General features: G+C 42.3%; 1 protein-coding gene across 4 annotated transcripts in view; it reads left to right on the plus strand.

The window, feature by feature from the left end:
* The window catches only part of RAD18 (RAD18 E3 ubiquitin protein ligase), a 67,273-nt gene extending 46,390 nt beyond the window's left edge, over positions 1-20,883 (plus strand). For 2 of the 4 annotated variants that reach the window (XM_080605566.1, XM_080605568.1), the window contains 3 exons: positions 737-896; positions 10,738-10,800; positions 19,970-20,883. In XM_080605566.1, coding sequence (XP_080461692.1) covers positions 737-896; positions 10,738-10,800; positions 19,970-20,072 — 326 coding nt within the window. In that variant the 3' untranslated portion in view covers positions 20,073-20,883. The remainder of the gene's footprint in view (positions 1-736; positions 897-10,737; positions 10,801-19,969) is intronic. The other 2 variants (XM_080605567.1, XM_080605569.1) reach the window with 1 other exon arrangement.
* Positions 20,884-25,553: the final 4,670 nt, after the last annotated feature.

Here is a 25,553-nt window from a genome sequence, read left to right on the forward strand (position 1 = left end):
TTTTGTATTGTGCTTTCTAGTCCGTATTTATTCTCTCTGTGGAGAAGTAGAAGGCATCTTTTGAGAGAACTCTTGTTCATCTTTTAATAGATAAAAACATTTGATACAAAAAAATAGAATGGTTTTACAGTTTGTTAGTTGTGTTGTCTAGAAATGCTTTTTCCTGTAGAGATAAATGGAAATGACAATTATATAGATTAACATTTAATCTTTCTTAGATGCGTAAGGAAAATAAATCATGTTTCTTTTGTTGAAAACAAGCTTATTAACTTGGTCCATAAAACTTTCAAGCTATCAAGCTTATGCAATGGGTGAAGTGAATTGGTAGCAAGAACCAGAGAGCATAGCTGTCTCATTAAGTGTTTGCTAATTTCTGAAGCAGTTTCATCTTATGAAATGTGACAAATATCCTTACCCTTTAATTCTCTCTTTGTTTGCATGTGAAACTCATAACAATGGAATGTTTCTGTTTCAGTCTCTGGTTCTTAGAGGTTGCTTTTTGTTGTTGCTTTTTTGTTGCTGTTGGTGATTTTTCTTTTTTTTACTGCAGCAGGAAAAGAAATTAAGACCTTTGAAACAGAGTTTGGGGAAGGAAATAAGTGGGAATGAGGCATTGGTTTTCTAATATTTTTAAAACATTTGTTTTTCTTAAAATCTATCTCCAGACTGCAAAAAAATTAAACAATAATATTTTGCTTTGTTGTACTTGCCAATCTCTACTTTTTTTTCTTGGTAGGAGAAGATCTTAAAGAGCATAACTCTACTGCCATCCTTGGAGAAGCCCAGATGCTCAAAGCAGAAACTCCTGATGGCAAAAGAGGTGACCCGCATTCTTCAGAGGAAGGCCAGAGATCAGTCTCTCCTGCATTCTCACAGTCATCTGGATCAACAAGCAGGTTAGTGAAGAAGAATTTATTCCTGCTGGTTTGTACTTGATTAGGTCAAATATGGAAAAACTTTGTTAGTGATGTTGGGCCCTATATATTTATATTCTTCATCAGAGGGGTTCCTCAGCTGTGGTTACTGGTTTACTCTTCTCTGTCTGCTCAGTTGCTTGAGGGCTGCAGCTGAGATAGGAAACTATTAAGTGAATTCGGAATGTAACGGCTTGGTAGAGGGGTGATAGTGCAAATGTTCCTTTTGGAACAGAAACAGGGAGCGAAATGCCTGTTGGATCAGGAGAATGTTTGGTGTTTCTTTTTTACTGCATCATCTTCCCTTCTGTTTGAGAATTTATTTAGAGAGGACCAAAATTTGATGTAACGTAAGTCTTTTAATAGCTCTTTGAGCTGAATAGTGCTGCGAGAAATAGAACTTAAATGACCCGCTACTTGCAGTCACTGGTAGAACGTCACTGAAGGCCTAACATCCATTCACTTTCTTCATGTATTTAATTTTGCTTACTGAAGTTTGCTTTATTCATACAGGAAATGCAGGATCAAGAAATGCTTTATAAGCAATGTGAGGTTTCATGTTTTTGGTAGCTCAGTGATGATTTTATAGAAAAGACACCCAGCTCTTACTGCTGATAAGGTGTATCTAGTTTTTGAAGATAGACTTCATATCTGTTGAAGATATTTACTTCATAATTTGCTATCTAATACTTTACCAATTGTCAAAGAAGATGATGATCAATGCTTAAACATCCATTTGCAATACCTGATGCTATGATCCCCGTTTCTGGAGGAAAAGGGAAGAAATCACAGAAAAGAAATATAGGATAACTGTTTGTTTGGTATGTGTCTAAAAGCAAGCAAGCTGTTGCCATTCTCTAAGAAAGTAATCTCGCTGTCTTACTGATAACAGAAAGGAGAGAAGGAGGCACCCTTTGCAGGTCTGCATTATTAGGAAGAGAAAGGTTGCTTATGTTTGGAAGTGGAAGATAATGAGAGGAAGTAGCTGAAGGTCAGGTAGCAGATGAACAGTTTAACAGCTGAGCTAGGAGTAACATTTTCTCAATTTCCCATATATTACATCCATAGTATGCGCCTCTTCCTCTTTGTTCTGCAAATATTAAGAAGAATACAGTGCGTTGCTTCATCGGCGTTTATTAAAATAACAGTTTAGTTGTTGAAAGATTTAAAAGAAGCATTTTTTAAAAATTCATTTTGATTCACAAAGTGTTTTTAAAAGTCAGCAAGGGGACTAACGTTGCCTTTCATCAAGGTAAATGTTAAAGAAACTGTGAATGAAAGCCTAGGAAGATACTGGGGAAACAATCAACTCGGTGGTTACACTAGCTGTGCGTGAAGCAGCATGCTGAGCTGCGGGCACCCTTCACTTAGAAGGGAAGAAGCTGGCCGTGATGCTGTGTTCCAGTGGCTGCTTTTACACGCTGAAACCTCAGCTTTCCAATTCACAGCTTGGCCTGTGGCTGTTCTGCTGCTGACAGATGCCTCTGGGGAGGCGTGAGGTGGCCGGAGCCTCACATTTGGTCTGTGTGGCGGTGGCGGCTGGGAACCCAGGCAGAAGCTCTCTTGCAGGGCTTACACAAGGCCAGCTCCTGCGGGTTTGTACTGGATGTCACGTTTGACAAGTGCACAGATGATAGATGGAACTGCCTCATCTTCACTGTGCCTGCTGGTATGGCTGCCCTAGAGCTCTGATTGTTGTTTCAGTTCCATAAAATAGGTGCCCTTAGCTTGTTTTTCATCCAAAATCTGAGTGAGATGTTCCTGTCCTTCACTGCTTTACTCAATTTATTTTTTTGAATGCAAGCCAACCTTTTGGCATTAAGGACCTTGGAAAATCTGGAATTTTAATCTGACAGAGGGAGAAAGTTTTTCTTTTATTAGCTCATCCAAGGAATCATTAAATCTGTTTCACTGCCAGTTTGGTGTATAAAGGACATTCTGAATGACCTTCCCTGTGGCCTTTGACATTACAGTTAAATTTTCATTCTTCACCTTTCTCTGTTGGCAGACTTATCCTAAAGTCTGGATGAAAGAGTGCCTAAGAGACGGTAGGAAAGTTTGCTAAAGGATATTAGCATGTAGCAGCTACTAATGGTTTGAATGTACTTTCATGAAACAAGTTGGCAGATTTTGTTGGAAAGTGCATTTGTTTGCGTTGTGTCTGGCTCGAGGCAAGGTTGTTTATTCCTTCGTTTTACGTATTCACTCTTTCTGAGTGAAGTATTTCCATAGATTTCTTGAACCAAACACAGAATCTCACAGTTGTAAAGACCAGTGGGTATGCATCACAGATACGTGGACCTTCTTTAAAAAACTAAACCAAACAAAAACCAAACCAAACAAAAAAAAACAAAACCAAAAACATGCTTAATAGCTCCCTGTGGTTTTCTCTTAAATTCAGCTCCTGTGGAACAGGAACAGAATTACCAGAGTCTGCACAGAATTGTTTTTTCACAATCTCGGTGGGATTTTTTCTTTGCTTTCCTACTTTGTACATATCCCCTAGTTTGTATGAGTGGTGTATTTTTATTTATTTTTATTTAAATTTAGGGCAGTTTGCTTAACCTTAAAAGCTAGCTACTGCACCGCTCAAGAAGTTCACCGAAGAAGTTCAGAAGTTTTCAGAAGTTTTTTTTCTATAATATTCTGTATTTTTTGTAACTCTCTGGCTACCATGGGGTTAATGCTTTAAGTTTAATGAAAATAAATGTAGCACAAAAAAAAAAAAGAAAAAAAAAAGAATGGTTTAGATTTGGGGGGGTGTCCAGTACCATTGCGCTATTGTAACAAGAAATGGTTTTCTGAGGCTTACATTTTATTTCTGATAATAAGAGGATATCCTTTGACAAGGGTGAACTTTTTTCACATTGAAATGTCAAAACTTGAAATATATTTGGAAGTCCAAATCTGTGTGCTGTACTTTTATGGAGAGAGCACTTCTAAATGGAGGGCTGATACTATGATGGATTAAAAGAAAATTAGGATTTTGGGCGGTGTACAGAATATAACAGAACAGCCTCAAAGTGAGAGAGTTGACACGCTTGTTCTATAAGACATGCTGCAAGTAAATTAATGATTTTTATATTTATATATATTTATATATATTATATAAATATTTTATATCTGTTGTTCATAAGAACTTCTGCCTCTTTTCAATCTGATATGAATATTTGAATTTCTGCATTGTGCAGCTAAGGGAGCAGTTGGTCAATATTACAAATTAATACGTTTCATAGTAATCACTACTGTGCAGGTATTATCCAGAAGTCGTTACTTTAATTGAAAAAATGAAAACTTTACACCTGCTGGAGAAAAGGTACAGGCATTGATCCAGACATGTTTGGTTTTTGCATAAATTGATGGTCACAGCAAAAGAGCAAAATGTTCATAACAAATAAGCAGCAAAACAAAGCCTTGACCTCTAAAACATATTTTTTAAAAGCTATGAAGTTGTATATAAAGCTTTCATGGAACTTTAGTGCTCCATATAAATAGTCCCACTGCGTTCTTTTACTTTCTGGGACTGAAGCCAAGTTTTATGCAACTGTTTAAACAAAAGGAGAATTAAAAAGAGGCTAGGTAGGACAATGATAAGCCAGTTAATGAACTGTATAGAGGAAATGTTCTATTCAAAGGATTTTATAAAATTGGGATAATATTCAGTCATTAAAAAAAATTACTTCTCTTTAAAACTTTGGCGTTAGAAGAAAACGTCAGTTCTTGATGATTAGAGTGGAGGACTTGCAACAGTTGACAATCTATGTTGTTGGCCTCGTCCGAACGGTATTGCGTCGTACGATGAAACACAGTGATTTAATTGTGAAGCCCTGGCTGAACGGTGCTATATCTGTAGCTTGTATAAATCTCTCTGCCTTTGGAATATACAGAGCCACTGCAGCTTCTGCCAGGCGAGGTTCTTGCCCAAGCAAGGGGCCTCATTTGCAGTAAGTGGGGCTCTCTGGCACTAAGCTGAGACGCTATTGATCAGGATCTAAGACCTGCATTTAACTCCTGGCTTTATGTGCTTTGCCGAATTTGAGCTTCAGTTCATCAGCTGGAGTTAGACGTACAGGGAGGGAGCTGTGCTTCAGTTGCCGTTAGTCGGGAGGTCCCTGGATGGCAGCATCCTCTGAAAACCTCTCAGCAGGCGTCGGCTTGTCAGGGCGCTGACAGGACAGGACAGCTGAAAAAGCTTTGTAAGTTCCTGCCCTGGCAGCTGACCCAGTCTGGGTTTGAAGAAGGCATTGTCCTGGTCCCTGGGCTGGCCATCACTGGCACGTGAAGGCAGTACATGAAAACTGTTTTCATCGGGGGAAAAGCTGTCTTTCTCAATTCTTAGTACAATTTTGACTTTAATAAATCTTGTGCTGCTTTGGCTCAGAGAAGATGAATAGAACGATGTTAGATGGGAGCAGTTTATCTTTGATTTTTTTTGGCCTCAAATACGAGGCCGTTGTGGAAGGATGATGATACTTCTCTGCTATGTTGTTAATTCATACCTTTCTTCCAAAAACTGTGAGCCATAACATATGGGCAAAGAACTGCGAGGCCTGGCAGACAGTCCCGGAGAAGTCATTTCAAACAGTAAGAGCCGATGGCCTCGGATTTGTGCGGGGGAAAGTCACTGCATACGGCGTGTGCCCAGGGACATCAGGCCGTAGTCACAAGTCTGTGGCCAGACTCGTAAGGAAAGCAGCCAAGAGTGATCCGGCAGATCTTTTCCCTTTCTGACGACAAAGCCTCAAAGACATGCTCTCGAGCTGTGGAGGAGGCTGTTGACAGCCAAGAAAGCCTGGAAGAAGTCAAGGAAAACACTGGTACAGCAGAACCCACGGAAGGTTTTGTATGGATGAGGACCCTCTGTGGGGAAGGAGTCCCGGGAATGTCCAAGGCTGGCAAACCTGCTGTCTTCCAAAGACAGGAGGATGAAGCAGAGCTCAGTGGTGCCTGGGGTGTGTGGTTACAAGAGGAGGTACAGGCAAGCCAGGGAAGGCTGTGGTAAGCAGCTGCTCCGGGATGTTACACAAGACTTACGGCCCCTCCAGCAGCAAGCTAATGCTGTTTATCACAGGCAGACTAGGCTCTTGGAAGGGGAGGTGGAAGCAGGATAGGAAGGTTGAGAAAAACTATTTTCCTCGCTGCTTGTGGCTGAATATTCACCTTCAAATGACATTGGTAAATGAAAGATCCTGTAGTTCATGCTAGCACCAACAAAAAAAAAAAGAAAAAAAAGCACGGTGCACGTGCCAGAGCTAAGTACATAATGCACGGCAAGATGGACTGATTAAAGGACACTGGCTGTTCACCATGCAGCCAAGAAGGAACTTAATCTGCCATAAAATAAACAATTCAAAGAGACATTTGCTCCTTTCATTTTTAGAACGAGACATGTTATTCACACTTACGTCAGCTTTCTTCTCTCTATTTTAAGGTGGTGTGCTTATATTAAATTTTTTAAAAAGGGGGGGGAAGAGGAAGAGTAAAATCCAAATGATGGTCTAGAAAGGAATAGTTTACTCTTTGTTGTCTATAAGTGCCCAGAAGAAACTAATCTGGGGTTGGGGAAATGCTTGTCAATGGAGTCATGATCTGCACTTTTTTTTCAACCTGTAGACATGAATGAGTCTGAGAAATGAAACCTCTTCACAACCTGTCACCATGTTTGTCAGCCTTTTACATCTTGAGCAGTTACATTTCTGAGTGCTAATGGTTTTGCTATGTAAATTTAATATTGATGGTCAATATTCTTTTGGGGTAAATATTAAGTATTTCAATAAATAGTTCAAAAATGTCTTTTGATTTTTTTCAACAAATGTCTTTTGATTTTTTTCAACTGTACTGCATGTTTAAGACTTTTTTAATTAACAAACAAGTTCCCGTCTGCATGTGGGGAAAAAGGTATATAATAACTTCAACTTAAAATCAAGAGATCGCTTCGTCTTTTTTAAAGAAATTACTGTTTAGTAGAGACTAGATACAGAGAATTATTTTAGTGAGTGACTGTCTTGATCGATGGAATTGTTTGAAGAAATCCTGAAACAAAGGACATTTTAGCCACAGCTGGGAGGTTCCATAACCCTGCAGCATGTTTTTGTACAGTTATGTGCATGCATCCTCAATCTCTCAGTACAAGTACAGTGTAAGAGTTGGTTCACTGCGAGGCTCTGATCGCTCTTGCATCGATAGCCTGTTTTTATATACACATACATTCTAAGGTGGCAAGTAATTCCAGTGCATTTTATGCTCAGTTTTTAAAGTTTGGTAGGCATGAACTGTGAAATACACATGCAAATTATGCACTTGCATTATTATTCTGAGTGTTAGCCAAATCTTTTCACTTTTATTGTTTTGCTTGTGACAAACAGTGATAAATGATAATAAGAGTATATTTTTCAAGGCAAGAAAGTACATGATGTTCAGGCATCAAACCTGTTCTTTTTCTATTTTAGGGGACTAAACACACAAAAATATCCCTCTACCTCTATTTTTAATGTAACCGGAGCATGAAGAGAGGATTCAGAAGTATAACTCATTCCTTGGACAGCCAGCTTGTGTACTGAAAATGAGTTTTTGACAGAATTAAAATTTTCAGAGTAAAAGAAACCCACTAGATTTCAAAACTTTCCCATCCACCATTGTTTTTACAATGTGCTTTACCATGATTTTCCTTTGAGTGTCTCATATTAGATTTAGTGATGAAATAAGGAATCCTGCTGCGTCCCAGGGTTTCCTGGCCTTCTCCCCAAGCACTTGTACCTGGGGTTGGGATTTGGGCTGCATTTGCTCCTCTTCAGGTATTGTAAGTGGTGGGATTGTTTCATCCCTGCATTAATTATGACTGTTCCCTATATATGCAGTTACTGCTTTTAATTTTAGGTGGCTTTATTTCCAAATTAAAACTGCTCTGTTGAGTAACGCTCGTAATTAGATAGATTTATTCAGCAGTTCATAAAAGTTCCTAGGGAACCACAGATGAGTTTCTAAAATCGCGCACACAACTTTAAAATCCATTTTGTTTCAAAATAATGTTCTCCATATGGCACCAGAGCTTTGTGTATATTTTCAGATTTTTTTTTTCTTTTTTTATCTTTATGACTAAATGCGTGTGTATTAAGGGTTTCTGCTAGTCTCCACTGGTGGTGTTTTTCTCCCTTGCAGTCCCATCAGCGGCTCAGCAGTTATTGCCGCAGTAACTGCTTATAGCTCATCTGGCGGATCTGGCTTCGGAGGTGGAATGGGCAGCAGGAGGAGACAAATGGGTAACGGAGGAAAAAAACCCTGCCAACATATAGAAGTTGCATGCCATTTATCCGTTTCCTGAAAGAAAGCAGCAGGAGCACAGGGATGGTGCGGGGGGCTGAGCAGCCGCCCCGCCATGGGCTCTTCCTGCAGGCTGTCGAAATCAGGCCGGGGTCACTCGTAGCACACCCGGAGCTTTGTCAGCACGGTCACGTCACTGCAGTTCTCGTTCTTTGTAGTGCTTCAATTCCTATCTTCTCTCTCATGATGCACCGCTATGAATATCAAGTGTTCTGGTTAACCTCCAACCCCTCTTCTCAAAAGTACTGCGTGATGAGCGAAGGCGTTAGGTAGGCTTCTCCCCTACACTAGGAATACAGGAGTTGAGTACAAAGCAGTTATTGCTTTTTAATTCATAGTTCTCCAAAAGAGATAGTGTGAAGGCAGGCATCTGTAGCTCGTAAAGAGTGCCGTTTCCCGTGTATTTGCACAACACGGCCTTCACCCCACAGGAGTGGTGTCGTGAAGGTGCGGCGGGCCTGCAGGCCGCGGTGCTGGTGGCGGAGGAAGGCCGAAGCGGCCCCGGGGTGCGGGCGGGCACCGAGCGCCTTCGGGTGCCCTCGTCCTGGGGCTGGAAGCATGGCTCCCGCTGCGGGGAGATCGCTGCCGGTGCCTTCCGTCTAGTCGGGGGCTTGCTGTTTGTTGAAAATTTTGGGGGGCAGAAGCATCATTTGTAAACTCCAACAGTTGTTCTTACTGTCAGGGCTCTGCTTGCTGTGCTGGAATTTGTCCTGCGAGAATGAGGATTTGGGGGCTGTTTTTCTTGCTCTGTTTTAAACAAACACAAACACTGTTATCTGTGTATAAAGTTATGACACTGGGGCTGTATCTTCACAATATTTGTCTGCTGGCTTCTAGCAAATGGGATTTTTTAATTTTTTTTTTAAACTTTTAAAGCAAACCCAAGAAGACTGGTATCCAATTGCTGGCCTATGGTTTACACTAAAATCTCCCAACTGTTTGTGTAACATAGTTTGTCCTGTAATTTCTGATACAAAGTCTAGACTGTTTGAGTTGCCATGCACCTTCTTGAAAGATTTCCAGAAAACATTTTCTCACTTGTTGGTTGATATCCCCAATCCTGTGATTTGACAAATATTTGGTAACTTCACAGCAGTTTATATCGTGTAACCTGAGCACACAGTAAAAGGTATTTATAAATAAATGACCAGAATATTTTGTTCACTTAATTCAGATTTTATTGAAATACGACAACACTTTCTAGTTTGTGTTTGTTTTTTTTAATATTAAGCGTGTGATGTCTGACTTCACTGAACTCATACTTGTAGATAAATATGTACAGATGTGTGCATCTGTGTGCGTTTGTGTGCATACACACACACACGAAGGTAAGACATGATATCATGCACCATCATTGTTTGGTGCATGGATAGAAGCAACCATGTCATGGTAGTCCTCTGAGGAAATTTGTTAGACCAATTCCTTTAGGAATTGATGTAAAGCCATTCTCTAATTGCAGCAGGAAGTAAGCCAGCTACTCTTTATGATTCTAGACTGTTGTTTAGACTCTTCCAGTGAGTGTTGTATAACTCTTCACTACTGGAAAAGCTCTAAAAATGCATTTAAATTTTATATAGGCCTAAGTGTTTATAGCAACAAACTAACTGTAAAGACTTAACGCATTTGTATGCTTGGTCTTACCCAAGCAGTCTGAGATGACACTTTTGTCTCTCATTACTGCGACAGTTTGAAGGCTTGCCGAGCACTGACAGCAGTTGCTTGGTTTTCTTGTTAACCAGTTTGGTAGAGTTAAGCTTCTTGCCATAACGTTTGTAATTTAGGGTTCTTTCAGTTAGTTAGTTAGTTTGTTTAGAGTTACCATCTTTAAATCTTTTATATTGAAGCTTCTCACCTCTAGTACCGGTACTGAGTTGATGACCTGATGTGTTCTGTATTCTGTGTATATAAATATTGAATTAGCAAAGAAATAGCTTGCTTTTTGTTAGCATGTAAAATTGTGTATGAAGATGAAAAAATATTTAATCTTTTCAAATAATTAAAAAAAAAAAAACATGCTGACAGTCTTGACAGTTTGGCTTCTTGTCACTAACAATTTAAATGTTAATTTTTTTTTTCTTTAGCGTTGATTTTTTTTTAATGGTCAAAATGTAAGCTTTCCCCTAAGTTTCAAGGCTGAAATAGAGGTTGAAAGTGCCTTTACAGTTTTAAATGTTGTACTTTACCCATTGAGGTCTATTGCAGATCTGATGAGTGTAAATATAAAGACATTGTAGTTACCAGCAAGCAAACATGTACAGAGAGACTTGTCTTGTATGTTGAATAATGAGACCCAGTAATAACTCTGAACATTACGTGAGGCAAGGACTGAACTTTTTGTGCTGTGCTGTTGGTGGAAATTATTTCCCATTGCCAGTGCTGCGTGGAGGGCCTGTCTCACCTACAACTTAGGCTGCCGTTGCTCCTACAGAATTAATAGTTTTGTCTGGAGACCTTTGGTGTAGGTGCTGCTAAAATAATTTACTTGTTTTATGTTTCCTTTCAGCTCCAGTTCAGATATTTTGAGAGATCTGGAAGAGGCTGAGATTCGTTCCGTGTCATCTGACAGGTAAGTAGAAATACATGGGTGGAAAAGTCCATGAGGCTGATTTCCAGCCTCTTCCAGTTTATGGAATCCTATATGTTTTCAATAGAAGAGGCAAATGCCACTGAAAAGTCAGGTTCATGGAGAATCTCCACAGTTATGTAGTTTGTACAGAGGATTTGAATCGCTGGAAAGTAATGTATGGATGTTCCAAGAAATCCCAGGTCACTAGCTGAAAATCATTGTTCTAAGGTGTATTTGAGTATGAGTATGTACTTTTTTTTTTTAAGAACTGATTTTTATGGAAAACTGAAAAAAAACTATCTTATATATAAAGTTATATTGTTGTCATTCTTACCTACATCTCTATGTGAGTTGAACATCCTAGAATTGTAAGATGTATTTTGATTTACTTCCGTTTGAAGAGAGAAGAGCACGTTCTTGTTTTAAAATCTTAATATTTTATTTTTTAAAAACAAAAATCACCTTCTGTTAGTGGTAATATGTAAAATTTGGGTCTAGCTGTGCAAGTTGTTGTACAAAGAAATACTGAGAAACTACCAAAGATTCCTGAAGTGACCCAGTGAAATATATGAAAGTGAAGGGGAAGTATATGGGTAGATAGGTGGTGGGGTGAGTGAAGGGATAATGAATTTTGTAGTAGTGTAGTGTTAGATCAGCTGCCAAGTTTGGTAGTTTTTGTACAAAGGAACAGGGATGAAGACTGATGGAGGCTGCAAAAGTAGTACTGACTACCCTTGCAGTTGAAGTTGGCTTGATCTGGAATCTCTCTTTGAATATCACATCCACTTTGGTACTTGATCTTAGGAGAGCAATGAGAACTGTTTCACATTTAATTCTTAGCCTGCTTTTTAAAGAGTATTTATAACACAAATTTCTCTATCCACTATGTACATATGTGGTCAGTAGATTGTGATGTCTCTTAAAATTCATGGTTAATGACATAAGTAATATTTGAAACTCAAAACGTGTATTTAGACGTCTGATGTATATTAAGGAGCATTAATGGAAGCACTGACAAAGCCTTGATTACAGTGGTGCCAGAGGTGAATGCTGAAGTGCATCAGTGGGAAAGCAGAAAGTAATCATTAAGGGAAAGTGAGCGGTATTTACTGGAAGGACACTTACAAGCTTACTGTATTTTCTAGTACCTGAAAGTAACTCGTTGAAGACGGGCAGTGGAGTATAAAATACTTGGCTGTGTGTATTGTAGGTGCTAGTCATAGTTCCCCTGGTGATGGTCATCTTGATGGTGTTGCTATTTATCAAGAAGACAATTGGCAAAACTATTTTCTGCAATACTACATGATGTGCCATTGCTTAAGAGTTTGGCATTTGTTGCTTCTTGCGTGGTTTGGAAGAATGTTTCGTAGTGGAAGGCAAAACAGGAATATCAAATATGGAAACAGTTCTTTAATGCGGTGTTTCTACTCAGCAGTATGGATGTTAACATTAGTTACAATATGCATCCACAGCAAAAATCATTTGTCACTTTGATAATTTTCACCACCCCAAAAACTTCTCAATCGTTTGTTGTTTTTATTTAATTGAGTGATAATGAAGTTTGGCCAAGCTGGTAAGTGCAGATGAATGTTAAGTAAAGCAGATCTACACATTTCATTAAAGCTGTTGTTTTTTTCTCTTCACTGCAGAATGGGATCTTGCAGGTAGCAGACTGGTACAGTAGGCGCACGGTCAAATGAGAGCTTTGCTCTGGCAAGCTTAATATGTGAAGGCATAGGCCAGCATACCAGAGAACATGCAGATGGTATATTTCATAAGCAGCACAGATTTTTATTTTTTTTGAAGTTGAGTTGTGCCAGAAAAATAATCTCTCTTTATTTTTGTAAGAGTAAATAATTGGATATTTGCAAAACAAACGATACGGAAATTTCAGCTTCTGGCATTGTATTTTAATGTACTCTTGAACATAAGATAATTAACATTCTGCTTTGGAAAAATGTAGGCACCAAAGCTAGAAATGAGCTGAAATTAAAACAGTAAACCTAGCCTTTCGCTAAATGAGATTTCTGCTTCGTTCTCTGTCCTAAATAAATTGTTCTTGCAAGGGTAGCTGTACTTTGCAAATTTACAAAAAAAAAAAAAACAAAAAAAAACCCACCAAACCAACCAAACAAAAAAACACACAAAAACCACACAACAAAAAAAAACCAATCCTCCCACCTCCTTCCCCAAACAAACAAATGAACCAAAAAAAAATCAAGAGGGTGATCTTTGTAAAGTGGCAGAATTGGTAGTCTGAGTGTTGTTTATCTTGGCTCTGTGTTACGTTATAGTGTAGCCTTCCAAACACTTGGACTAATGGCTTTGAGTTGCATTACTGTCTTGCACCTGGAGAATATTGAACATTTGCCAAAGGATGAATATTATCAGAACTAAGATTTTTTTTTCATGCAGAATAAAAGCCAGTGGCTAACGGCCAACTTGAATGCCTTTTCATTAACCGTTTGAAATTTCTTGCTGAGTTTGAAAGGTGTAGTGCGTTTGGTCTAGGTCTGTATTTGGCTTAGGATCACGTGCAAATTTCGTACTGAGGAGATTACGTTTAAATAGTCCCGTATTCTCAGACTTTTGCATCCTTTAATATCTGTAAATCCCAAATGACATTTGATACTAGGGGATGACAACTGAAAATCAGAAAATGTGGCTGTGTGCAGCCCTGGAGAATCTCACTTTAGAGGTAAGCACCGGTCTGGCTGTGAAGCTTGCTGAGGCTTCTGTCATGGCAAGACCAAGGAGAGGAGCCTCTGTTTGGGTATGGATGGGATCAGGACGAATACGTTCCTCTATACTTTATCACTATTTAAAACACAAATCCTTATTATTGCTCTTAGTTTAGCGTACAAAAGGACAAGCTAATATTGCTCCACAGTGTGATCTTAAGAGCAGGATTGCTTTGTTAACTGAAACAGAGGGAATTGTTTTCCACATGTAGATGATTTGTTTTTATCAAATGCGATTTTTCACTGCTCTTAAAACAGTACCTGCTAGTTCCTGTTTTTCACACGTGGGATTTGGGGTTTCTTGTGTCTCTGGAAGGGTTAAATTCAAGTTGAGGCTCCAGGGGAAGGAATGTGAAGGGCTGCTCTTTGCTGAGCAGTTACAGCTCGGCTCGGTGGTTTTACTTCAGCTGGTGAGCGCGTTCCTGGGAGCAGGGAGTCGGAGCCGCCGCTGAGCCCGTGTCCCCCGGCTGCCCGAGGGCTGTGCTGGTGCCAGTCACAGCGTGGGGAATTTGGGGGAAAAACCTCCCTTCAGCAGTCCTGTCTGGAACCGCTGGTGGTCTCTGTGGTGTCGTGCCGATGGAGCTTGCTCGTCTTCCCTTTTCTCCCACTTGACTGAGCCAGAAGTTTATCAGGTCGGGGCAAGACGAGCAGTGCTGGGTCGTTCCCCTGGCCGTGTTTTGGCGCTTCCCTTCGCAGTGTTTGCCTGTGGTCCTGGACACGTAACGGGTTTCTTAGGATTTTGGAGTGAAGGTCTCTAAAAGAGAATTGGACACTGGAGGAAAACAAGCTTCAAACTCGTGCTAATGCTTTATTCTCCCTCAGCAGAAGAGAAAATGGCATAAGTCATGGCACGTTTGGATCTCAGTTATGTCTGTAGCTTCAGTTTCTGAAAGAAACCTCTTCTGCAAAAGTTGGTCACGCCGTAACAGCTTCTCTAGCTGTAGTGCGTCTCCTCAGGTGGGGAGATGTGTGTTCAGACGGGAAGTTCTGAACCTCTGCGTGTTGTGCATTTTTCAGTGGATACAGTGATTTCCTGAGCATCTTAATTTACATGATAGATCTAATAAAGAAGCAATAAACATTCAATATTCTGCATTTAAAATAAATTGTGTATTTTATGAAGCGCTTAATGAAAATTGAGGCATTATATAAATTCCCTAGAGACTTCTTTGATTTCTACTAATTGTCCTATTTTGACACAAAGAGATTAGAAGGTAATACTCAAAAAATAAACCCAAGTATTATTGTATGATGTACTTGCTATTTATTTGTGAAAGTGCACAGATGGAGCAGATTAGGGATATTTTAGTGGCAATTCGGAGCATATTTTTAGCAAAACTTCATCCCATTCCTGAAACTTACTTATGCACAATTTCAGTGTTCTCAGTGCTTTCAAAACTTTTTTTTCCCCCTTTCTTTTTCTCATTCTCTGTTAAGAAACAAATCCACTTGCTATGGAATAATGCTATAGGGACTACATAAATTCATATCACTCTATCTGATGAAATTGAGGCAGTGTTTCAGGTTCCAGTAACCTCTAGGTGACCACTTAATGAAAGTCTTACGGTTCTGTGATGTGCATGTTAAATAAGTAGTGCATGACTGCCGGCTGAACTGCAGGTTTTGGTGGGCTCTGTGGGCAGTATCAAACCTGAATGCCTAAAAATTGAAAGGTTTTGTAGTGACTTTGCCATTCACAGCTCACCTACAGCTTTTCTCGAGAGCTTTTAATGAAATTCCAGAGATGAAGCCTAGTGGATATATTTCCTATATGACTGTGTTGCGTGGAGAAATAAAAGTAAACAAATACATAAAAGGACCACCAGTCATTACTTGTTCTTTGTGCTTCGTTACAATGAAAGATCCCTGTCTACCTCAAAAATGTGCCATGGTGTTCTGAGAAACAAGTTTACTTCATCCCTAAGGTACGGATGGCAGCTTTTTTTTTTCTTTTTTTCCTCTTCCCTCTCAAGTGTGGGATGCTAGAAATGTCAGAGTTGGGGATAAATGACTGTGTAGTGTGTTGTCAGGGTAGTTTTGTCCCTGACCAAGCCAACAACATTATTACAAAATGAACCAAAAAACACGGGAAGGGATCTAACTTTCCAAAGGATTAAAATCTGCACATTTCTGCACAAGGCCAAGCACATTTGTTTTGTCTTCTTAATATTGGTGGCACTGTGCCACGGGACAAGCAGATCAAAGCCTCAGAGTACAAAAATGTTCTTATCCTAATTAAAATGAATGTAAACCAAAGCTGAATCTATTTTAAAACCCCTTAAGAAACCAGTCTTTAGTCCTTGTTGTACAAGGAGATGTGCTTGGTACCTGCCTCCCGTTCCCCAAGTTGAATAGATGTACCCGAATCAGTGCCTATTTCTCCCATGAACCGCAGTTTTTACTAGTCTGTGCTGCTGGTGACAATGTTTTTGCAGAAATATTGGTAGACAAGTGGCTTTAAATTCAAGCTTAGAAACAGTGGAAGGTTTTAATCCTTCAGATATAAATTAAGTTCCTGATCCTAAGCAAGCGTCTTTGTTCAGGTAAGTGTTAATAGCTGAGGCATAGAAAACTGAATCACACGTGACCTACTCCTGGAAACAGTTAGGTGTATGAATACTCTGTTGGCTTCGGTGTTTTGCTGGCATCCAGGATTATACAAATGCCGAAGACTTTGCAGGTTCATGGCTTGATAAGCATTTCATTTCCATGTAAGTTAATTCCTCATCTAGATAGATGCTGTTTTTTTTTTTTCTGATGTTTGCATTGTATCTCAAATTCAAAGAAAAGTATGAAATAGGAGATTTTCTTATAAAACAAGATCTGGTTGTAAGTGATGTGTGTAAGGTCATCTGTAAAGTGGTTGAAACACTTCTAAACACAGGCACAAGCACTACTGTAAAAAAAAAAGTGTGTAAATGAAAATAAAAATCAGTTGTCTTCACTTTCAACTCAAATGCAATTATTTTGTCACCAGGATATTTGGTGACGATGAGTGGAGAGTTTATCAGAAGCCATGGGGACGTTTGGAAGTGCTCTGAGATAATGTTCTCCAGATTTAAGTTGGTAAATCAAGTTTAGGTTTTCATTTAGTGGAAGAGGGAGAAAGCTGATTTAAGGCAGAGAGTGGTGCTGTGCCAAAGCAAACGTAAAGCAGTACGGATGAGTGCAACTTCGGGTTTTCATTCCGCAGCTCCAGAACACCCTGCGGGCTCTCTGCAGCTCCAGGTGCTTGTCTGCTGCTGCCTCCGCCGCGCTGCCGGGGGTGCGCGGTGCCGAGTTCTTCACGCACGTCGGGGAAGAGATCAGGGCGTTAGTGACCATCGTGATACAGCTGTTGAGCTCTGAAGACCATTATTTAGTATGGTTTGTGTGTGTGTGTGTGTGTCTGGCACAGCTGGGACCGTGTGAGGGCTGCGTTGTGTAGTGTTGTGGAAGGCAGCAGGAAACGGCATGGCTTGTTGTAGGGCTGGGGTCTCAAGTGCACACACGATCAGTGAAGAAAATGGAAAACCATCCCGAGAGGCTTGGAGGGTAATAGTGAAGAGCAAATTAGATGAGCAATCGTATTAGAAAATAAAATTGCTTGGCTGTCTGTGCTGCCATGTTGCTTGTCAGGAATGCTCCATAATAGAGCAGGGAGGGAAATAGCTAATCAGCTCGTTTGTGATCTGGAATACTGCGTTTATTTCTGGCCAGGCAGCGAGAAATCTTGGGAAACTGCTAGGATCTGCAGAAGGAGCAGCAAACATAGGAGCTTGTGGAGTTTAGAAGCAAGTATAAAAATCTTTAATCTGGAAAAAAAAATTGCTAGATAACTAAAAAGAACTGAAGTTGTTTAAAAAAAAATCGTAGCATTTACATTTAGTCTTGCTCCTAAATGTTCTTTTGCTGTATTAATCATATATTTATATTTTAAATAAGTTATTGAATGTCAGGAATTACTTAGCAGTTTTCTGTCAAACTATACAGAGGGTGTTTCAAACTAGACCTCAACAATTCACTAGTAAATCAGCAATACTGTTCTTTCCAAACTTCTCCAATGTGCCAATGGTGTCTGATAAGATGATCTCAAATTAATAAAAAAAAAAAAGGTAAGAATCTTTCATTTTTCCCTGCCTTGTATATGTGCATCATCTCTGCTCATATATAGCCAAAAAATGTCTCTGGGCGGCTGCAGCAACTACTGTCAGTGAAAGAAACGTTGCTTAGTATGCTTGTAGCTTTGTTTAATGCAGTTAGGTTTTGGAAGAAGGTTCCTTGGGCGGTTCGGTCGGGCTGGTCTCCCCGTCGGCAGGTGCTCTGCAGACGCAGGAGCTAGCTGTGCCGCCAGCTGCGAGGCTGGGAGCAGTGCCCGCCGGCCGCGGGGCTCGCTCTCGCCTGGGGGAAGCTCTGTGCCCGGGCTGAGGCTGCTGGGTGCCAAGCGTGTGGCTGCAGTGCTCCAGCTGGCTCGGAGCGGTGCGGCCGTCCTAGCAAAGTGCCCCAGGATGGGAAAAGCAGATGTGGTTCCTAGGTGGTGGATTGACAACTTGCCTGACTCGGCACGACTCTGCATCCTTCGTCCCTTAATGGCCAAAGCCGTGCGCTCTGCAGGGTGGCTGGCGTGTCACTTCCACGTGTTTACTTTCCCTGCAGAAGGTGCTTCTGCGGTGTCATTCATCAGGGGCTCAGCGATGACCCAAACCACAAAGGTAAATTCTCCTTTGCTCTGCCCTGCGTCTGCAGGGTTGGCGGGAGAGGCCAGTTCTCCCTGACTTGGCACTGACGACACGGCCCGCGTACCGCACACCGGTTGGGTGTGAGCGATACAAAGAGCACCAGCTCCCTTGGCTTTGGTTGCAAATAGCTGCTTTAGAGCTTGGTTTAAAGGAAAAAAACGACGTTTGGATGATGGTGCTCTTAAAACATCTGTGCATCAATTTATGAATACTTCCATCAGCCTGTGTGTTTTACTTTGGCATGGGGCTGCCGCTGGCAGCGCACCGCTGTGATGAGATGTTTCAGAGAACTCGGTCCTTGCATTTGCATTGAATTTAATTAATGGAAAACTGTGAACTGTGGCAGAGAAAAAGGTGGCACATAACGAGTTCTAGCTGATACCTGATTTCACTAACTTTTAAAACCTTAGCTGCTTCTGGGTTAAAATGAGTGATCCTTTCCTCTAAATGGGTGCAGGGGATCAAAACTGGGGAACGGAGGGGAAAGCTGAGAGGGGAAGGCTGTCGGCTTCTGTCTTGATGCGTTACAGAAATCACACGTGTCAGATTTGCAGTCTGGAGGACTGGCTGGGGCCGCGCAGGGCGATACGCGTGTGCAGTCTGTGTAAGCTTGCTGAGCGCTGCGGAGCTGTGGGTCTTGTTGCACTCCTGGCTGCAGAGGTACAGGCTGCGCCTCGGTGCCGGGGTGCCGGCTGAGCCTCCTGGACGTGGTTAATGACCTCAGAGAGGCAAGAGCTTGTTTCCATCTTGATGCTGAACTGAGCTGTGAAATGCAAGTTGTTGCTGCTAAGCTGTGCTAGCATATATCTTGCTGCAGTCAACAGGGACGCAGACATTGGCATTTGACAGCTTTCCATTGTTATTTTCAGTTGTGAATTTCCAGTTTAAGCCAAATGAATAGTCCCCATAGGATGTACTCATCCTAGCAAATGGTTTAAAAAATAAATAAGATTGTGTTTGTAAGGAATGTTTAATTAGTAATAGCTATTGATGGATGAGAAATATCTTTCATGTCAACACTACGTGGAGTTTCAAGCTCTGAGGCCGGCTGATGGAAATGAGCTGCTTAATTTAAATATGGCTAGTTTGTATTATTTAAATTAGCTCTGTGACTAAAAAGAAAACACTTCTTTGAGTTTCCAGTGGAGAATTCTTTGTCCATAATGAGAAGAACCTCTGGCGAGGGGAGCCTGTTCAAAGATGGGAGTCCCACACGCTTTCCTTGTTGGGGAGCCATCACCATCCCACTCGTCCTTTCGCCCGGTGGCTGTGCCGCTGCAGATGACTGTGTTTCAAGTAGATCTTTTTGATACGACGTACTCATGGCTTCACGGGCGCCTCTTCTCTTTTATGGATAAAGAACGTGCAAGGTCGCTGCTGCTCCGTCCTGCTCCAGCGCGGTCTGGTGACGGAGGAGAGGCGAGGAGCGCCCTGTGCGCCCTGTGCTGCCGGCGGCGGGGCGTGTGTCGCTGCCCCCCAGCGCCCGTGGGCACGGGGCAAACCAGTGCCAGGAGCGTGTTTGGGGGACAGGAGAGTGCGTGGGTGCTGTCATCCTCGAACAGAGTGGTATTTGTGTTCATCACACCCAGTAACACACCCGGGTTGTGTGTGTGCCTACGTGCTGATTGCAGTGCTTTAATACAGCCTTCAGTACCTGCCACGCTTAGAGCATCTCAACACCAAAACCTTTTTTTTTCTTTTTTCTTTCAGCAGCCGTCTTCTGGATTTGAGAGTTAACAAAAGGAAGTCGTGTCAGTCCAGGCTGCCAGGAAAAGATCAGCTGCTTCCCAAGAGTAAGCGGAAGAAGAGCTAGTGTTGCAGGCCTGTGGAGCTCAACAGTGCAGAAGGATTAAGACTGAGAAATAAATCTTAGTTTTTTCCCGTTTCCAGTGTATCTAGGTACTTAATATTAAGTGCTGAGTTTTTGCATAACTGTCATTCAAGCTGCCTTAAAATAACCAGATGAGTGCGCTGACATTTTTTGTTAGCAGCACTGTATGCAATTTAACTTCAGCCCTGGGATAGCGTACAGGGCTCCTGCTCAAGACGCTCGGTGAGCTCTCCTGCGCATTGTGCCGCAGCCAGAGGAGAGGATCTGTGCTTGGCCCTGTTCCTGCTCGCGTTGAGCAACGGCTTGCTCTGCCCTGCTGCAAGTAACTGTGGGACAGCGCTTCGCTCGGGGTCGGCACGTGCTTGTGCTTCTGTTTTCCAGCTTGGCTGGCAGGGACACAGGGGGGACAGTCCCCAGCTCTGCCCCAGAGCGGGATACTTTGAGGCTCTGGCTGCACATGACTGTATGAAAATCCTTGCTCTCTTAAAATAAGAGGGCACGTCAGAGGAGTAACAGATTTTTTTGATTCGGTATAATTTGATTTTTGTAAGTGGAATAAACTGTTAAACCATTTCTGTTCTACAGGAATATGCTGGTTTTGAATATGCCCTTGTAAATATGTTCATTACTGAATGCCATGATTTCAGTTCAGTGCCCTTATATTTGATACCTGTCAATTTCTTTCAAGTATTCTATCTTTAGAATAAATATCAACCTTAAAAGGTCTTTTTTTCTTAGAAGATGATAGAGCTTTGTAATGAAATAAAGCAATATGAATTAAAGTCAACCTGAACAGCGGAGTAGATTCTTGATTACTTTGCATGGTTTGTATTTTGCTTACAAGCTATAGTTTTAAAAATGGTGTTACTGAACTCTAAAGCTTTGGTTGTAGCCTTTCACCATGAACTTTGTAGAGAAAGCACAAAATCTATGTAAGATTGAGGATTGTGTGTCTTTTGACTTTAGACTATGGCTGTAATTGGGACTACGCATTTTGCTTTCAAAAATATTCTTCCACGAGCTGCGGAAGCAGGCAGTATTGTTGTTTATACCTTTTGTTTTTTTTCTTTGGTGCTGTAATTCACTGTCATACACAAAATAGCCTCAAAAAACTCAGTAATACTAGAACATAAAACATGAGATTGGCTATAAGGAGGGATGTGAATATACCTCTAATATGATTTGAAGCTATGCTTTTTGGCCTTATGTTTGCTCAGTTTACACCAGTTGTGCCTGTGTGTAGCTCTGAATCTGATGCGATATAAGTGCGTTGTAGTTTGGGACGAGTCAAAAATGCCTTTTGTGTGTTAACGCAGGTGCAGTAGCAGGTGTTTGAAATGCAGAATCTCCGTCTTGGTTTTAAAGCCCAATCACGAATTCAGGCAGCGTGGGCTGTAAGGCTGAGAGCCCTTAATGCAGCTTATTCATTATGGGATGACCATCTTGCTGAGGTCAGCTTGAAAATTGTAGTCTTGCTGCTGTGTACTGCCTGAGGTCTTTATCTCTGCTGAATCAGCAGGGAAAATGAAGGTCCTGCAATCCTTAGCTAAGGGGAGCTCTCCTTTTCAATATTTGTATCAATAGCAGATACTTCTTGTTTTGCTTTGACGCCACTTGCAGAGTTAAATTTGAAGTTTAATGGCAATAAATACCGATGTGAGATGAAAACATATTTCCATATCCAGTAAGGATAAATACTCTAATTCATGAAGTGCTAGAAAGTACTTACAAAAATCAATACAGAAAGTGGATAAGCCATGTAAGTACACGCACTTGTCTTTTCATCGCTGATAGGGAGCAGTGTGAGGCCTTGGGAACTTTCCCCTGGGGTGGCTGGGGGCTGGCAAGAGATGGCCAAACTGGTTGTAACTGGGACAGAAAAAGACGAGAAGCTGGTTGGATAGGCCAGGAGCGAGCTGTGTCAACCCAATCAAAAGAAATTTGAAAGGAAAAGAAAAGGGAACTGCCATACCGGGTTGAGTTAAAACCTGTGGAGCAATGCACAAGCTGCTCCATACAGGTGAGTTAAAACCTATTCAGCGATGCACAAGCTGCTCCGTACAGGTGAGACACGTTGCTGCCGGGGTGCAGTGGCCCCCGCAAGGTGCGAGGCCTGTGCCTGGTCCCCAGCCCTTCACTTCTGCCATTGGGGCCAAGCAGGCGGCGTTCGGGTCTCTGGGGTCAGTTCCTTCAGCTCATTCAGCCAAATTTCCTCTGAGCAGGGAGCCGGAGTTTGATCCTCCTTCGGTGCGTTTCTGAGGGTTCTCTTCCTGCAAGCCCCGGCTGGGTATGAGGAGACCTTAACCTTCACAGCAAGTTTTTAATCTCCCACAAATGTTTTGGATTGAAACCCTTGTGTTGTCATTCGCAGTGAACCACAAAGTGACCTGGTATCCTCACTCTGCAGTGGGATTTCCCCAAAGTGCTGGTTTTAGTTACAACAAAAACCCAAATGTTTATTTCCTATGCGCATCTCTTTCACTCTCCACAAATATAAGCCTCAGATGTTTATTTTTTATATCGATTGTGGCATTTAATGCTGACACTGCTCGCATCATCCGTGTGGCCGTTCAGCTGGTGCCTGCAGCGTGCTGCGTGATGCTGGATGCCACATCGGAAAACTGCCTCTGCGATTGCACACCAGGCAACTGTCAGCCACCTGCTGATCATCGGGTGAGACAAATCCCTGCTGCTTTGATCCATCCTGGCCGGTCCATGAAGCACCTTCAGGTAACGAAGATATGGGTTGCAGTGCAGGGGAACGCCAGTTTCCTAACACTGAAAGTGGGATGAGATGTGCTGCCAGCGCTTCCCCTGGGAGGAGAGCTGCTGTGATTTGGGCAGGTTTCGGATCAGCCCAGAGGACAACTGAAGCAGGTGCGGGTCCGTTTCTACAACCCTTTGCCTGAACTATTCCTGAAAATAACTCCCTGAAGGTTTTGGAGCTTAAGGGCAAGCCCCGGTACGGGCAGTAGAGGCATAAGCACCCTGAAATACCCACTCAGCTGAGTGAGCCTCTTGTTTGGAAAGCACTTGCAAGTGGGTGCTTAAATGCACAGAGGGAAATATTTAGCCATTGCTGGGTGAATCCGAGAGGGCAAACGCTGTGTCAGTACAGCGCCGTGCCACAGTTCGCTGTGTGCGTTCAAGATTTTCTGCTGATCTTGTCATTTCTCTAAGGAAAGTGCAAACGTACACAAGAATGGCAGAGGTGAGCTGAAAACGGTGCCATCCTTTAAGGGAGAAGGTTCAAGTGAGAGGGTTCTGATCGACTTATCGCTGGGGGATTTCTTCCCCCCTCGCGTTGCTGTTCTGTCCGGTCCCTCAGAGGCAGAGCTGGGTTAGCATCCTGGGCCAGCCCTGCAAACTGGAGCCTTCCAGCTCCCGGGCACTTGGTCACGTTCATTAAATCATCGCAATGATGCGTTTAGGTGAATATTCAGATAACTTCTCATCTCTGCTGCCAATTGGTTGGAAGTGTTTACTCTTCATTTCCCTTTACTCCCCCGCCATCGGACATACTTTATGTAAAGCGTAATTTTGGAAGATTGCATTGTTTGCTAAGCCCAGCCTGGTTTGGGGCATAGCAGGACAAGTTGCTGGTGAGTACATCGTGTTCCAAGCAGGAGCTCTCGGGAGCTCCCTCGCCTGTCCATCGCAAACGCCTCTGACTCATGTGAACCCCGCGAGGTCTCAGCCGACAGCTCGTAATGCTCGGAGCTGGCATTTCTTCTTAGCAACGTGGCTGGGCTCTTCCAACAGAAAACTCCACCTTGGATGGGTGCCGCACCTCGGTGGCAAGGGCTGGGGTGGGAGAGGTCCCCCCAGCAAGGTCCCCACAGCGAGGTCCCCGCGGGTGGGGTCTTGGCCACAGCTCCGCACCGCGCCGGGGCGTCGGGGCTGCTCTCTGCACGTGCTTCAAAGGATCCCACCTGAAATCTCTTTTTTAGGGTGTCTCCAGGTGCAGGATGTGGGCTTGAGTCGTCGTGGAAAATCTCTGTGTCCTTCGCTGTATCACAGTTTGATCACTGATCGTTTAAAAGTTGGAGCTCCCAACGATTAGTAGTTTATCAGTGGCAAAGCTGCTAACAAGAAAGCTTCTTTGCACAAAATTGTGTGAAGGCAGATACATGGAGGAAGCTAAGCTGCAAGGCAAAGCATCATCAGGAAGGTTTTAAGAAGGGAAATCAAATTGATAGTTCAGGCAAGTTTGCTGTTGCATAACTATGAAGGCCTCTGCCTGCAGCACAGAGCGCTTGGTTTGCTGTAAGCAAAATAAAGCTATCATTTCTACCCGAGTAATACTATGTGTGTGCACATATGAGCATGCATACCCAAAAAGGCCCCGAGGAGCCTTCTCTTTCAAGTTGGAGTGTGAGATTAAATGAGCTCCTAACTGACAATTGTTTTCCTAATTTTACCTTATGATTTCTATTTGCTGCCAACTGTGTTTGCGTGCATGCTGGCTTTGGATGAACATCTGTGCAAAGCTCTTGTTTGCTCCATAATTGTAAATCATTTGTGCAGCTCTTCACTAAACCAGATGCAGAATTTCAGGCTTTTGCCTGGGTTTTTGGGTTGAACTGGAATTTTGTGTTCGCACACACTCAGAATATGGCTGTGACAAGCTGAGCTCCTGACAGCGTCTGGTGTCTTACTCAGGAGGCCTTCGTTCCTGCAGGCAGCAAAGAGAATTTTTACTTTGAGATGCAAGTTAATAAAGTATCATGGGAGTCAATACTTACCCTCTTTTAATGATATAAGGTCAAATATATATCCTCAGTAAACAAAATGCACTTGTTTAAACTAGCAATTTAAGAAGGAATTTAGAAATTCAAAACGAAGCAAGAAAATGGCAATTTAAAATATCTTCTGTGATTGTAATCTGGAGTGGCTGGAAACCTTTTTGCGTAGTCCTCGCTGCAGGAAAGTGCTCCTGCAGCAGGAAATCCTGTGTGCCCGTGTGCGTGCAGGGGCTGGGGCAGAAGGTGGAGACCATCACGAGCTTGGCTGCCAGCAGCCACCCGAGCACCGGGCTGCGTCCAGCGGCTGCTGCAGCGTTTGCCACCGGGGGAAGAGGCTGCGTGAGCCAGAAGGAAATGCATGAGGCAGTGCGTGTTTTCCTTGGGATATATTTAAGCCTGAAGATGGAAACAGGCTTCACAAGCCTACTGGGAGAAGCTGCGATGCCTTAACATTTAGTGTTGGAAGGGTCCAGCATGAAAGTCATGGAGAAGAGACTTCATAGCTTCGGAAGTCCCTACCGAGCGCGTGCTCAGCTATTGTTTTTCCTTGGGAGTGCTGGTGTTGTGCTGGAGGGAGAGGAGCCTCCCCGACAGGCTTCTGAAGGGGAGCCGCTGTCAGCAAATGAGCCATTTGCAAACGTGTTTTAAATCATCGTTTTGATATTTTCTGCAGGCAGCTGGAGACCACTTCTACAATGCAAATAGTCAGTGTGCATCT

Source organism: Anser brachyrhynchus (assembly GCF_964034855.1).
Source record: "Anser brachyrhynchus genome assembly, chromosome: 10".
In the NCBI taxonomy this organism is placed as follows: domain Eukaryota; kingdom Metazoa; phylum Chordata; class Aves; order Anseriformes; family Anatidae; genus Anser; species Anser brachyrhynchus.